This window comes from Ilyonectria robusta (genome assembly GCF_021365365.1).
Source record: "Ilyonectria robusta strain PMI_751 chromosome Unknown BGZ61scaffold_3, whole genome shotgun sequence".
NCBI classification, from domain to species: Eukaryota; Fungi; Ascomycota; class Sordariomycetes; order Hypocreales; family Nectriaceae; genus Ilyonectria; species Ilyonectria robusta.
Genome location: NW_025764437.1, coordinates 2,892,828 through 2,907,322, shown reverse-complemented (window position 1 = coordinate 2,907,322; position 14,495 = coordinate 2,892,828). Strand labels below are relative to the sequence as shown.

At 57.5% G+C, this 14,495-nt stretch overlaps 5 protein-coding genes across 5 annotated transcripts; 2 read left to right on the top strand and 3 right to left on the bottom strand.

The window, feature by feature from the left end:
• Nucleotides 1-232: 232 nt before the first annotated feature.
• On the top strand, nt 233-2,537 carry BGZ61DRAFT_528472 (uncharacterized protein; the record flags this gene model as incomplete). Its single annotated transcript, XM_046253261.1, has 2 exons — nt 233-1,006; nt 1,065-2,537. The coding sequence occupies 2 exons, from the start codon at nt 233-235 to the stop codon at nt 2,535-2,537; spliced, it is 2,247 nt and encodes a 748-aa protein (XP_046110059.1).
• Nucleotides 2,538-3,234: 697 nt separating this feature from the next.
• BGZ61DRAFT_279288 (uncharacterized protein) lies at nt 3,235-4,755 on the bottom strand (the record flags this gene model as incomplete). Its single annotated transcript, XM_046238434.1, has 1 exon — nt 3,235-4,755. A coding segment is annotated over one exon (1,521 nt), but the record flags the coding sequence as incomplete, so codon positions are not given.
• A 2,394-nt stretch (nt 4,756-7,149) lies between these two features.
• BGZ61DRAFT_343285 (uncharacterized protein) lies at nt 7,150-9,262 on the top strand (the record flags this gene model as incomplete). The annotated part of the gene is made up of 2 exons (XM_046239583.1): nt 7,150-7,283; nt 7,360-9,262. The coding sequence occupies 2 exons, from the start codon at nt 7,150-7,152 to the stop codon at nt 9,260-9,262; spliced, it is 2,037 nt and encodes a 678-aa protein (XP_046110057.1).
• An 836-nt stretch (nt 9,263-10,098) lies between these two features.
• Nucleotides 10,099-10,841, bottom strand: BGZ61DRAFT_137594 (uncharacterized protein). The gene has a single exon (XM_046237250.1). The coding sequence runs from the start codon at nt 10,697-10,699 to the stop codon at nt 10,139-10,141; it is 561 nt and encodes a 186-aa protein (XP_046110056.1). The 5' UTR covers nt 10,700-10,841; the 3' UTR covers nt 10,099-10,138.
• Nucleotides 10,842-11,464: 623 nt separating this feature from the next.
• BGZ61DRAFT_137586 (uncharacterized protein) lies at nt 11,465-12,533 on the bottom strand. The gene has a single exon (XM_046237249.1). The coding sequence runs from the start codon at nt 12,322-12,324 to the stop codon at nt 11,548-11,550; it is 777 nt and encodes a 258-aa protein (XP_046110055.1). The 5' UTR covers nt 12,325-12,533; the 3' UTR covers nt 11,465-11,547.
• Nucleotides 12,534-14,495: the final 1,962 nt, after the last annotated feature.

Here is a 14,495-nt window from a genome sequence, read left to right as displayed (position 1 = left end):
TCTAAGCGAACCTCCTCGGCGAACCTCCACGGCGAACGCTTCCGTCATCTGCTGTAACCCTGGCCGTTGCGTCCACCAACTGTCCGTCCGGGTTCCCGTGAAGCTCTAGGGACCGCATTCCGCTGCCTCAGCCTCCGCCTCAGCCCTATACAGTCCCCGTTCACCTTCCAAGGCCTTCGCCCCGACCAACCACGCTCCGTCCGTTCCCACCTCAGTGACCTCACTCACCGCGATGCCATCGCCCTACTCGGACAACCTCTACTCCGCTGCTGACCTCTCAGACGACGAGACCGACGCCCTCTCGCCTACCGACGGCTACTTCCACGCGTCGTCGGACCCCGCGTCGTCGTCATCCACCCATCATGGCTCGTTCCATCGTTCCGCCGCCAGCGTCCCTCGCGTGCCCAATGTATTCGTCGAGGACCCAACCTTTCAGGACCCTGGGTCCAAAGCCTGGGAGGCCGAGGCCGAGAGGATGCGCTTAAATAGCGGCTCGACGGGTGCTGAGGGTCCGGCTGTGTCTCCAACCACTGGCTCTGCTGGTTACCAACCCTCGAGCATTCCGAGTCCGCCGCCTATCCATCACCCCCGACGTAGTGTTGAGGAGCAGCATAACCACTATACCGGATTGGATCATCGAATTGCTTCGCCATATATGGGCCATCCATCCCCAAGTGTTACAACTGCTTTGCTCCCTCACCACCGTGACGCCCCGCCCGCTTACACGCCATCACCAACATCACCACCAGGCTCAGCCTACCAGACTTTTGCGCCGTCTAATTCCACCATGGGGCTCCCAGAAGAGCAGCAGCGATTGATATCCCGTGGTCCCGAATCCATGGGCGGTCCGCCTACACCGCCTAGCCAAATTCGCTGGCAGCGTATCAAGAGCTCCATTGCGAGTTTCAACCTGAGAAAGAAGCTCAGGACAACTCTCGGAGTCTTTGTCGTCTTGTCTGTCTTCTTCATGATGTTCAGCAGCTTTACTCTCCGACCAAATCACAAGGTATGACCCCCCTGTAGCGTCTTGCCCATAAGCTACTAACAGGTTTCTCTGGATATAGGATCCTGATATTGGTGATGACCAGCCGGTCAAGAAGCCCGACATGGACAACAGCGACTTCGTATGGAACCCCGTGCGAGGCTGCCTAAACCATAACCTCAAGCATTTCAAGTCGACTGTATCGCTCGACACGCACTACACTCGTAATTTGACAATCATCCAGAAGGTAAAGGACGAAGACAAGCCCGTTTCAGGTTGGAACCCTCGTGTCTCGGGAGAGATCATCCTGCGACCTACCGACCGCGCTTCTCCGGGAACTATCGAGCTTGACATCATTACCAACGATGAAAAGATCAACCCGGAGATGTTCTTTGACAAGCCCGAACAGAAATACACGATTTCTACTCCAAGGAAAGTTGATTGGAACTCTGATAGTGAAGGCCCGTGTATCCAGATACGTGTCACTGTCTGGGTGCCCCGTGAGGTTGTCCTCAACGCCCTCAAGGTCGACGCCGTGCATCTTGACGTTGCCATCCGAGAGGGCCTTATCCTCGGGACCCTGGAGCCGACGGTTCTCCAGACTATTGTTGGCGACGTCAAGACACCCGTGCCCAAGGATGACGAGACCGCAGGCGGAGTAGACATTGCCGCTTACACTCTTGCCACTCGTGAGATCCACATCTCGACGGTCAGTGGCGATGTCAAGGGCTGGTACCCCCTCTACGATGTCCTCGATGTCAGGACCAAGTCCGGCGACATCTCCGCTCAAGTAGGCACCAAGCCCGCAGACCCATCAGGGGTTCGCCCGGCTCTCCTCCGCGTGCAGTCCGTCTCCGGGGAGGTCTCCGTCGAAGAACCGTTAGATCGCGCTACCAAAGCAGCCCGCCCGGATAGAAAGTTCCCGCCGCGTGACTACATCGTCGAAATGAGGACGGCATCCGGGGATATTTCAGCCGTTGTGGCCACCTCGTCGCGCGCTGAGTTTGTGTCCCAGTCTGGAGACCTGAAGCTCCAGTTGTGGCCGGTGCTAGACTCGAGACTCTTGAGGAAAGGTGCCCCTGAGCCGCCCGTACTCAAGACGGATACGAAGAGCGGCGACACACAGGTTACTCTCCTGGATCCCCTGTGGACAAGTCTGGCCACTATCGGCGAGGCCATCTCGCCGATGGGCCCCGATGATCTACTCGACGGCAACGAGCCTAACATCATCCCAGTCCCGAACAGCGACAGGAACGGCTCTGACTCGGACGACTTCGTCATCGCCGACACCCCGAGTTTCTCCTGCCTGTCATCCAGGCACTCGTCCGTCAGCGGCCAAATCAAGCTTGAGTACCCATCCTCGTGGGAGGGCACGCTGGTGGCGGTGACCGTCTCGGGCAAGCAGACGGCCCATGGCGAGGGCCTCAAGGTTGAAAACTTGAACAACGGGCCGTGGTTGAAGCGGGTGAAGGGAACCAAGGGGGAGGGCCGCTCGCGGCTCGACATCGACTCTGTGTCGGGCGACGAGGATGTGCTGATTGGCAAGGACTCTTAATCGAAGATGGAGTAGAGGAATTTGACAAGCAGGCAGAAGAAATCTGGACGAGGCGTTTTGGCGTTGCTGGAGATGAGAATGACTTAATGATACACAAGAGATGTCGGGCTATGTTGGGGATTGTTTTCCGAAGAGCAGAGGTCACTCGCTGAAGTCTCATTTTGCATATAAAGTAGCACTGATAATAGTACCCAAACTGAACAGCATATGAAAGTCATAAAAAATCGTATTTTTGAATGATAAACAAGAAACTAGGAGCACAGCTCCGCTCACAAAAACAAACAGCGGTCCACCCATCCTTGCCTCCATCTATATATACGTGTGCTGTGGTGTCCAAACATGCGTCAAATCGACAACCAACTAAGGACAAAGGGGAACGTCAGGGGGTAAAAATATGCAAACAAAATCAAAATCAAAATCAAAACCAAACATCTCCAAGTAGTGGGGTATCCGTAACAACAGTGCATCAGTCATAAAGCGGTCGTGAAAAGGGACGTGATTCCAGGATCACGCGGGTGTGTGCTTTCATCCCCAAAATCAACCCACCGCCGGGCCGGGTTATGGATAAATCCCATGCAAAATACCATCCGTGGCAAGACAAGTTCATGGTAAGACAAACTCAGGGCAAGACAAGCCGTGAGACAAAGAAAATAAAGGCACGATGGAGACAGCTGCGACTTGTTTAGTCATCTACATCCCAGGGCAAATCCCGGTTGGTGACGGTGGTGCAGGTCAGGTAGGAGATGGCGTCGGCGGCGCGGGTGCTGCCGTTCATGTCGAGCTCGAGGCCGCTGGTCATGAGAGGTCGGACAATCTCGCGGGCCATAGTCTTGAGCTCATCCAGACGCTTCTCAAAGCGTCGAAGATTGTCGCGGCTATAGAGCTCTGGGGTCAGCTTGAGGAAGCGCTTACACTCGTCGTGGCCGAGGAAGGACGCCGCGTTGGCGGACCCGAGGGTGCGGTAGGCTCGGCCCACGGCGGCCAGAGGTGGAACGACGGGCGGCAGAGCCGGGGGCCGGCCGCCGTCGCGGGAGCCGGGATGACGCCGTGCGTCCGATGGCGGAGGCGGAGGAGGCGAGGTGTGGTCGGCGAGCCATTGGCGGAAGAGGCTGACGGCGAGCCAGTCGAGGTAGTTTGTGTTGGGGGCTACTCGCTCGCCTCGGTTGTTGGTGAGGCCGACGCGGAAGAGGCGGCCTTCAACACGGCTAACGGTGTCTTCGAGCTCGTCGACTTTGTCCTCGATGATATCAAGGACAACGTCTGGCAAGGCGGCACGCAGACTTCGCTCACCAATGGGCCACTGGCCTACAACATGGATGAGGGCTTCCTGGAAGATGACCTTGGAGCGGGCGAGGTACCCCAGGCGCAAGTAGGAGATGGGGTACTTGGCGATTTGCTTCCACAGGCGGGACTGGAACTGCAGCATGTGGTGGTCGACACGGGGGCCAACGACGGAGAGGGCATCGTACTGGTCAGCGAGGGTCAGCAGGCTCTTGCACTGGACGTAGGCGTCGGCGACGTTGATGCCGTCGAGGACCGGCGGGTAGTTGTAGAAGATGCGGAAGAGGTTGTCGTAGTCGCGGAGGAGGTCCTGGTCGGGCTGGGACAGCGGCGGAGGCTGCGGCTGGTGGGAGGAGAGGCCCAGGTTGGCGACGGAGCGGAAGAAGTGGCTCGATGATGCTGAGGAGAGCGAATGGGAGTGGGAGTGCTTCGCGCGGTGGGAAGAACGGGAGCTGGCCGAGTTGGCTACCGGGGTCGAGGCGGCGCCGAAGAGAGACTGTGAGGACTTGTCGCTCAACTCATCCCTCTGGACCAACATGGGAATGTCGCCGGAGCCGGAGCCGGTCTCCAGCTCGTACCTCCACCTCCTCCGGGGGGTGCTCGCGCCGCCCCTTACGGACGAGCCGTCGTCGCTGCCGGTCACGGAGGGCGGCCCGCCGTTCTCGCCGATGCGGGAGAGTTCATTGCCGACTGGCAGGGCGCGGGCGCGCGACCATTCGGTGGAGGTGCTGGCCTCGAAGAAGCCGGAGCATCGGGTGAGGGTGTGGCGATGGAGCAGGTATCGGTTCTGGACGGGGGCGTTGCCGGGCGGGCATTCGCGGGCGCGCACAACGATCTCGACGTCGCCGCTGTTCGCGAAGACGGGGAAGTCGTTCTGCGGCGCGTGCGAGGAGCCGCCCGTGTGCGAACGGTTGTAGCGCTTCGTCCGCGAGAGCGACGGCCGGGAGACGACGGACGAAGGGCCACGGCGGGAGAGGGAGGAGGAGGTGGGCGGTGGTGGTTCGAGCGTGGACACCATGGGGGAGACGCTCTGGAGGCGACTTGGAGACGGATGGCGTATATGCGGCGGTGCTGGGTCGATGGGCTGTGCGGCGACGGTCTGATTAAAGTTGCTGGTGTTTCTATCGAGGAACCGGGCGAGGTGGCGGCGAGAGAAGGAGAGGAATGGCCGAGAAGGTGGTCGGGTTGGTGTGGTGGTGGTGGTGGTGGTGATCATTCACGGGTAGTTTAGTTAGTGGCCAAGCGGGCGCGCGTATTGTTGACGATGGGTGGGCTGCGTTGCACCAGCGACGATAAGCGTGCGTCCAAGCGGATGGATGGATGAATGGCCACGGCGACGAGGGATGACAGTGAGCGGTGCAAAGGAAACTAGGAAAAAGAAAAGGAAAAGCAGACAACAAAAGACTGGGTTTGGAGACTGAAGACCGGAGACGAGAGAGGAAAAAGGGACAGAGGGAAGAAGAGGCGAGCCAGAGCGGTTACAGGGCGAGAATATGGATGTTGTGTGAATGGTTGCACGCAGGGTGCCTTTGACTGCCACGAGCACACACACACACACACCTGGGGTCCCATACCCATGCCTCCGGATCGGTGGAGCAGCCCTGCAATTGCCAGGTGCTGCTGCAATGCTGTCCACCTACCAAGCGCATCCAGAAGCCACATGCGAAGCACTAGATATTCCTAGTCTGGTAGTCCCACGGCCGTCAACGTCGGTCGGGAGCCCGCGTGCCGGGGCTCGGACGCCCGTGGGCAAATCAACGCCGCCGGGACCGGGGTGAGGGTGTCTCGGTGCAGCAGGAGCAAAATCACTCTGGGCTCCGTAGCGGAGAATCAGTGATTACCTTAGGTACCTAGCGGAGGGGGGGAGAAGGGATTGAGAGAAGAAGGGGCCACGGGCGAGGGGATTTCGCCCGTGGATTTCGCCTCGCCGGCGCCTCACAGGCCCCGGTTGCGTGTCTTTCGGCGGGTGGCCATTGGGTGTACGGCCGGGGCCTGCAGAGGTGGTGTTGTGCTGGTGGGTGGTGTTGTACAGTCCGGGACTGGAGGAGACTGGAGACTGGAGCAGGCTAGTAGCGTACTTACTACGTACCTTAGGTACCTACTGTAAGCTCCTTGCTTGGAAAGTGAGTGAGTACTTTACGTGTGCAGCCGTGCAGATGTGTCTTGCTTGTGTGGTGCTGGTGTGGTGCCGGCTGTTTGGTTGGCGATGGGTGGGATGAATGGGTCCGCTGTCCATGCCCCCCCGTTTCCTCGCTTCGTGCCATGGTCCAATGATCCAATCGCCCCGGCGCAGATGCATCCCATTCCCGCGATGGGTCTGCCAGATGGGCTCCCTCTCTTTTTTTTGGTGGCGGGCGCGCTGTGTCCTCTCTTTCGGGACATCACCGCCGTCTTGTCCGGTGTTTTGTTAGAGCCGCTCAGCCTCTCAAACCCACCGCCATGTTTGCTCCTGGGCGACGTTCAGCCGTGCTGGGACCGTTGGCGGCCTGTCGCTTGAACTAGTTCGGCGAAGCTTGGATGGATCTAAAAGTCGGTTGCCTCATTTATGTCATTGTGTGGCATTTGGTGATGGCCTCTTCCGTCCTCCCTTGCTTCCCACCCCAGTCCCGACTTCAACTCAACCGGCGGCCACCGACTGCCGCCAACCGCGGAAATGGCCTCTTCTCGTAGGGAACAACCCAGCAAGAACATGTTCCGCCCTCTGCCCTCTGAGGTGGCACATGCACAACCTAATTTCCCCTCATCTCGTCTGGATGCCAACAACACATGCGCCCATCCGTGCAGTTATATGTGCGTCTAGGGATGCGTCTCTGCGTCTGTGGTCTGCGGTCTGCGGTAGTGTTATATGTGCATCCAGTGTCACCGACTTACATGCGCGTTGAAGCCCGCCGTGTCGCTGCGTCTCGAGCCCGTGGCGGGGCCGCTGCACCCGCTGTGCAGGCCGCGTGCAGGCCGCCTCCCACCGAGGAGGGGCGGGCAGGCAGGGCGGGCAGGCACCAGAGAATCTGCCGCAGCCGCCTTTCTAGCGCCCTCGGTACCTATGCGGTACCTACAGACCGGGACCTAACTTGCTCCGTAGAGACTCTGGGACGTCCCTCTCCCCACCTAAGTCTAGCAGCGGCTATGTACCTACTGCTGGAGCCCTGCAATTGACAGACGCGCAACGGCCGCCATCGGCTTCAGATGTCGCCGTGCCGAACATCACGGCCGACTTTTTCTCGACACCTCCCGCTTCTCCACCACTCACCATCCTCCGCGTCAAAACCTCCTGTCTCCTCTCTCCCTTGCATGGCCAATCGCGGTCTTGTCCCCTTGCGCACCAGATGATGGAATGCGTACTGTCGCCCACGCTTACAACCATGTCTCCCGCCCCATCTCCCTCTCAGAGTTTAGGGACGCGGTTGAGGCAACATGCCGTCCGCGGTTTCCCATGGCCCGCTCGGCGCGGCCCCAGCGTATAGGTGTGTAGCTGCTTTGGGTCTTCTGCCTCTATCTGGCAGCTGTGTGCTGACTGCTGCTGCTCTGTAGTCTTGGCCATCAGTGGTGGTGTCGATTCCATGGCCATGGCTTTCCTCGTCTCTAAGCTGCTCCGGACATTTCGAGGAACCAAAATTGCCGACAATCCAGCATATGGAGCCATGGCCTCCGTCATCGACCATCAATTGCGCGACGGGAGTGGCAATGAAGCGGCCCAGGTCGCTAGGGAACTGCGCAAGCTCGACCTCAAAGCTGCCGTTACGCCTCTAGGCTGGAAGGCTGAACGGAGTAAGGGTCTCAACCCAAGCGAACTTCCGAACCTCGAAGGGCTCGCCCGAACCTACCGATACCGCGCTCTTGGCAACATTTGCCACTTCATGGGTGCCACGAGCTTGTTCTTCGCTCACCACCGCGACGACCAATACGAGACGGTTCTGATGCGCCTACTGGGAGGTCATGGATATCGAGGTCTGCAGGGTATTAGGGAGGCCAACTCGATCCCCGAGTGCTACAATATGCATGGCGTCTACAAGAGCGGCCTGATTGACGACCAGCTCAAGGCGAACCCAGCACTGAGCTTCCGACCCGCCGTCCGCGAACTGAAGCGCCTTCGAAACATCTTTAGAGATGAGAAGTTGACTGAGCCCTGGAGTGATTTACGGTCACAATTCCCTCTCTTGGACCTTGCTGGCGGATATCCAGAGTATGGCACCGTCGAGAAAACTCTTGATGGGCCATACCTCAACCCCTTGGATACTGAGGATGGCGGGGTCATGATCTACCGCCCCCTCCTGGAATTTGATAAGGCTAGGCTCATTGCAACATGTGAGGCAAACAATGTCACATGGTTCGAGGACCATACGAATCTGGACCCCACCCTTACGACCCGCAATGCCATCCGATATCTGGTTCGGAATCACCAACTTCCAAAAGCCCTTGAGAAACCATCCATCATAGCCTTGGCCAAGAGATCCAAGCGGAGGACCAAGTATGAAGAAGCAGAGGCCCATCGCTATCTTGTTCGAGAAGCCATCGTCAAAGAGTTTGACCCAAACGTCGGAACATTGCTCATCGAGATCCCAACCACGCGAGCTGCCACGAGACGTAGCAAGAGGCACTCGGTGAACTCAAACAATGAGGTTCGAAAGGAACACCGCAAACTGATCATGTCGATTGCGGTTCGGAAGTTGATGGATTTTGTCACACCCGAGTTCCATCTTCCACCTCTGCCCAACCTTGAGAATGTAGTTCATCGGCTGTATCCCCATCTCGCACCTAAACTAGACCCATCTCCTCCCAAGACCTTTGCCATGGCTGGCATCCTCTTTGAACCGCTGGTAACAGCGAGATCAGTCAAGTGGTTCCTGACGCGAGCCCCATACACATCCAATCAGCCCCTGCCGGTGGCTACGCTCCACGGCTCGCTTGATCACCGGCTGCGTCCTACCAAAGAGGAGATGACCGAACGAGGGGAGTCGCCCCACCAATCTCGCCCATTGGCATGGAAGAAGGCAAAGATGTTTGACGGTCGCTTTTGGATCCGGATTGGCTACAATACCCGAAGTAGATTCCGAGTCCAACCCTTCCGACCCGAAGATGGCAAAGTATTCCGCAAGACACTCTCGCCATCGAGGCGCGCGAAGCTTGAGCGGCTGCTTAAGCACTATGCACCCGGCAAAGTACGATACACGTTGCCTGCATTGTACGGTGTGGAAAGAGAGAGAGATCACTACTCGCAGCATGTCACGCAGACCGTCACCCTACTGGCGCTGCCGACGTTGGGCATCCATATCCCGGGCCTCGAGCGTTGGGTACGATATGAGGCGCGGTACAAGAAGGTCGATACAACCCTACTCGGCCATGAACCGCGGCGTAAGAATGGACACGTGGGACGGCATCGGCCGCTGTACGGCGCCATGCGGCAACAGAAGCGAAGGAGGATGTATAAATATCGCGAGCGTAGATGAAAGTGTGGAGTGCATGAGCACGTAGCACTACTTTATGTATACACTAGGCATTGGATGATGAGAGATACCCTCTCTCCTTGGTCGTATGTACAATAGCAATGGAACCATGGAGATAGTTGCATGGAGAGGACAATGTCCTTTGGGCCGAATGACGAATGAGGTTATGTTTAAAATAGGACTTCCGTCATGCCTCGTAGCGATGTTGGTTAACATGACAGACGCATGCCGTCAGCTGAGAGGGAGTGGTGGTTGCGACGTTGCGAACCAGGACGGCTAACAAGAACGGCTCACACGTCGTATAAGTGGGAGATAGGAACCCAGCCTCCAGGACATCAAGATTGCCGCCCAAAGATGAAACGATCGACGCCTTGCAGCACCCTAGCCGTCAAAAAGCCACGCTCGGACTAAACATGATGCAGAAGAAGTCGCGAATCTTCCCTATCCAACCAGTCAGCGGTCCCTGATGCAGGGCGGGCACATACACTTGGAAGCCTCGTTTTCCTCCCGCCTCGACGCGGTGATTGGGCCGCGGCCTCGAAACCCCCCATGTTTGCATTTGAAGAGTCCCACTCCTTTGCAACAAGTCGGTTTTTGTTCTCTCAAGCCTTCTTACTGGGGTTCGAACGCCTTGGGACACCTGAGGTCTCCATCTCCCCGCCTCGCCACCGGGAGTCCACCCGGCGAAGCCGTCTTTTCAAGTCGAGCACAGCCCCTGGGCGTGCCGCGTTCCCATCCTATCACGACGGATAACACGCGGGGGGTACGAGGAGGCAAAAAGACAAGGGGGGAAGAGTAATACGGGGGATTCCCTCCTTTGGCGCGTTTTCGGTGACTGCCGCGTGTGACTGGGCCCTTCCGGCTTATTGTACGGAGTACCTACCTCCCCACTATCTGGCCTTTGACCGAGCACCCCCGGGCAACAAGGCGCCTGGAGCAAGGCGAACAACACGCGCGCCCTGCGGAATGTATGGGAGAAGACGTGGGGAGAAGGGCACTTGCTGCGGCGGTGTGTAGGTAGACGAGGCGAACCACGGCCGGGGGCTCAGAGGGGAGGGAGCCACGGTCCACCACACGGGGGGCGCAAAACTCGAGCGTGCAAAACACCACCTGGCATCTTTTGTTTCTTCCTGAAAAGAAGGAACTGTCCAAATGCATCGTCTTTCTGTCTGTTGAGCTATTCTGCCGTCTTGACTCTCCTCGTTCTGTGCCGCATCTCGCATGCCCCTGCTCGTCCTCCCGGGCCGTTTCCATTCTGAGTTGCCTCCTGCGATGGAGCGGAGAGTATCGATGGTCGTTTCGCAATGAAAACCACCAGCCAGCTAAACACACAAAAGCCCAGTCTCCATTTGCATAAAGAAACCGCCCCCGTCGAAAACCGAAGCCACCCTTTGAAGAAAAAAGGGACCACCCTTGAGAGGAGAAAAAAAAAAAGGTCATGAGTCATTCAACCGCAGGCACGATGTGGAGGCCCGCCTGTTGTTCCCGAAGTGCCTGGGAGGGAAGGAAGGAGCCGCCACCGTGCCTTCCTCGAGTAACGTGAAAACAGAAATAGGTCGCTCCGTGCATCTCAAAACCACGTCTCCTCCCTCCATCATCTCCTCCGAAACTGAACTTGGAATCACGTCTGATCTCTGAAGCGGCCGGACGACGACATGACCGGAACGCCCCGACTGTCGAAATTACAAAAGCACAGCACCACTCGTCCGCCCGTCCGAGTTTTCTACCTCGCAACGTCTGCATATACTCTGCATGCTTCCAGAAGATGGCTTCTTTCTGCCTTGCCATTTCTCAGGCTGTCACCGACGCCTTGGGGGTTGGCTGCAGGAACACTGTACGAGACGGAACGCGAACCACCCACCCTTGGACCATCCACCGGCTCGGATGACGACCCGGCCTGGCTGAAGAAACGACACAGACGACCGAAAGAATGAACCATCATGCAGACCCGACTTTGTGGGATTTGTCGACACCCTATGCTTTGGATGCAATGATTGGGTTGTAGTGGTTGGCCTGCATGATGGGGATCGACATCCTGGTCCCCGGGAAGCCGGATCACCAGGCCCACACGGTCCGAACGACTCGGGATCGTCGTCGACGAGGGCCCACCACACCCCGACATGAGGCGGCATCCATCATTCAAAAGTCGACGACGATGATCGATTGAACCACCGCCATTGCATCAATCAATCCAAGCTTAACTTCCATTCGACAACACCGACAAGTATAAACGCCGAAACAGAGGGGAGACCAGAGGCAAAGCTTGCGCATCACCTATGACTCTCCTGTTAGGAATGCCTGGATGACCTATGCCCACGCCTGCGATGGCGTCGGTTGGTCTCGACCACCCGATTGCTCGGATCATTCCTTGTAGGTCGCCAGCCTGCCTCATGAAGACCAGGAATTTGTTCCAATTCATGCGAATTTATTGCGTAACGGTATTCTTCATCGCGAATGAGTCCGTGGCGATGGATATGGTCTAGGAAGAAGTGGTCGGGACGCATTTGATTAGCCCTGAGGCCTTGAGTCCGGAAATGGTCTGCGATGTGGTACATCCGCGCCTGATAAGATGCCCAACAGTCGGCGGCTGAGTTGGATTGCGCAATGAACTCTCCGTCGCAGAACCAACACACGCACTGCGCAGGGAAGTTGTTGCCCAAGTGGGACTGTATAATATGCGAAATCCAACCCTCTTCGTCGTTTACATTGAACGTCGCCCCGCAATGGCCATATTCAACCCACTCGCAGAGGAGTCTCGACGGACCGGGACCCAGAACCGGCTGATGCTGGTAATGATGTGGAGGGGCGTCATCGGGAGGGCTGGTGGACATGGAAGAGTGAGTATACACGTCGTCAAACATTGATGAGCACTGCGTGCCAGCGCTGGACGCCGATGAGTACTGTGTGCTACCGCTGGACATCGGCATGTGGCTGCTTTCTGACATGATCCTGGGAGCATAATAACTCGGCATCTCGCTCGAGGGCTGGAAATACCCCGGGTTGCGACTCCTCTGTGCGTGGAAATCTTCCACCCAGCCTGCTATGTCATTTATGCCGTTGGCCATGTCGAGAATGAGCAATGAACGATGACTAAACTGAGGGACGAAATGGCCAAGGGACTGATAAGGTGTCGGAGCAAGAGAGCGAGAGGAATGTGCTCTATCCCCAGTCAAGAACTTATGCAGCGACCAGCGCACCCCTATCAACGGTGTTGGGCAGTGGTGGACGATGCGAATCGACGCGGGTTGTCGACGTTGGTGCAGTCGACGGCGGGAGGGATATGACGAAGCGGGATGCCAGTGCCTAACAGCGCTGACGGTGGCAGTGGAGTGGTGAGGAGTTGAAGGTACGTGGGACAGTTAACCACTTGTTTGTTGTCCGAAATCTTGGATGAGGAGGGTCGAACGACACAAACAAAGACTCGGCCAAGTGGACTCTGGTCCCAAGCGGTGACAACTCGAAGCGAACCTGCCACTATTCACAATGGAAGACGGGAAGCCGGCAATGTCGGTACCGAAGCAAGCAAGCCCAGAAGCGAGGACAGACAACGTATGGGATGTGGAGGGACGTGATGGATGGGATGCGGAGGCCGCGTACTTAAACCATTTGCTCCCAAGGGGCTCGGGTCCTAGTCGGTCACTCGATTATCTCCCGTTTCTGCGCGAAGAAGGACCATACGCGCTGTATCATCGCACTGAACGACCTAGACGAACGCTTGAGACGCACCCTCTTTTTTTTGGCCCCCGCCGACAAGGGAGCGATGCAGGCCGCTTCAGTCCCGACCCAACGTTACGACGGGGCAACCAGCGGTTGTGGATGCAGCTGTCCTGCATGGCGGCGGGCTGCGGTGGTGCTGGGACTCGAGCTCTACGTTTCTAGGATTATCGGGTTGGTGGGAATGGAAGCACAGGCTTTCAAGCATTCGACACATCCCACGAGGACCACCGAGGCATTTGCTAGAACGAAGGTTAAAGCGCCATTTACGTATGGCTAACCCTGGATTTAGGGTTCTGCCGAGTCTTTCCGCTATCTTGGCTTTGCTCTTCATCTCGAACTCAGACGCTATACATGGAAAACCACCGTCAAGAGAAAGACGATACCGTGCGCTGGCCGCTGCCCAGTCAGGTGCATGGCGTGCACCCACCACAGCATGTCCCACCATGTCATGAGGAGCCGGCCAGGCAAAAGCCGACCAGGCCACAAATTGGATGCAAGGAAAATACACCGCTCATGGTACCGACTGGTGGATCGCGGGATACATCGATCGCGGGGATGAGAGACAACTCGGCTCTCTTGCCAGTGCTGCTGGGCCACGTGGATACTTGAGATACGACGGCCGTGGGCAGTCCAGTTCACCCACCAGGTCTCGACCTGATGCTTCAGATGGATTCATGGAATCCAGATATACTTCAGAACTAACAAAGTCTATCATAGTTCATTTCGGACTATGGACTCGCCAGCACATGTCGTTGATGTTGGCGCAGACCTGTCAGCTCATGACCTACTAGGATGGCCAACGGTCCGGAACGGCGCGGGCGCGGGGCAAGTGAGATGTGACGAGGACGGATGCGTAGGGCCGCAGAAAGAGTTGGAGGGTGCGTTCCAGCAAAAATTTGACCATGGGGACTGTGGATGACCCTGAAGAATGGCAGTTGAGCCTCAATGCCCCTGCGCGTCCATGCCGGGTCCTTCCTGGGCAACGCGCCATGAGATGCTTCTCATGATCCATCAATGACTCCAAGCCGTGTCCAACCCCACTCGCTCCCCCTCCGGGATAGAGCACCCTTGGTTGTTTTCGTTTCCGACTTGCTAATTTTGGTTCCTACAGGATGACCTGAGACGAAGCGAATAACCACCGCCCGCTTGCCTGCGTGCGTCGTCATCTCTTAGCTACCATGGTTGTTGAAGCTCACGAGTCTCCCGTTCACGCCCTCGGTTCCCCATCGTTCTGCGTCGGCCGCCCGGGACTAGTTGTCCATGCATCGACGGCCACCTCCCACCCCCATATTTACCAGGCAGACGTCCGCGCACCCAGGGCAAGAGTAGTATTCTCGCCAAGCAAGGACTTGCGCCGGCGGCTCCGTGGTCTTCCCGGGCTACGTGGACCAACGGACAGCGTATCCTAGGTTTCAAACCCCGAGCTGGTGACCTAGGCAAGTAAACTTAGTTGCATGGCATTCACGTCTTGCGTCCGACCCCAGACAAACTGGAGAGGAGGTGATTTGCGATGCATGAT

Excerpts from the sequence above, each read along its gene's own strand:
- BGZ61DRAFT_137594 (XM_046237250.1), bottom strand. The coding sequence starts at position 10,699 with ATGACCTTTTTTTTTTTCTCCTCTCAAGGGTGGTCCCTTTTTTCTTCA.
- BGZ61DRAFT_137586 (XM_046237249.1), bottom strand. The coding sequence starts at position 12,324 with ATGGCCAACGGCATAAATGACATAGCAGGCTGGGTGGAAGATTTCCAC.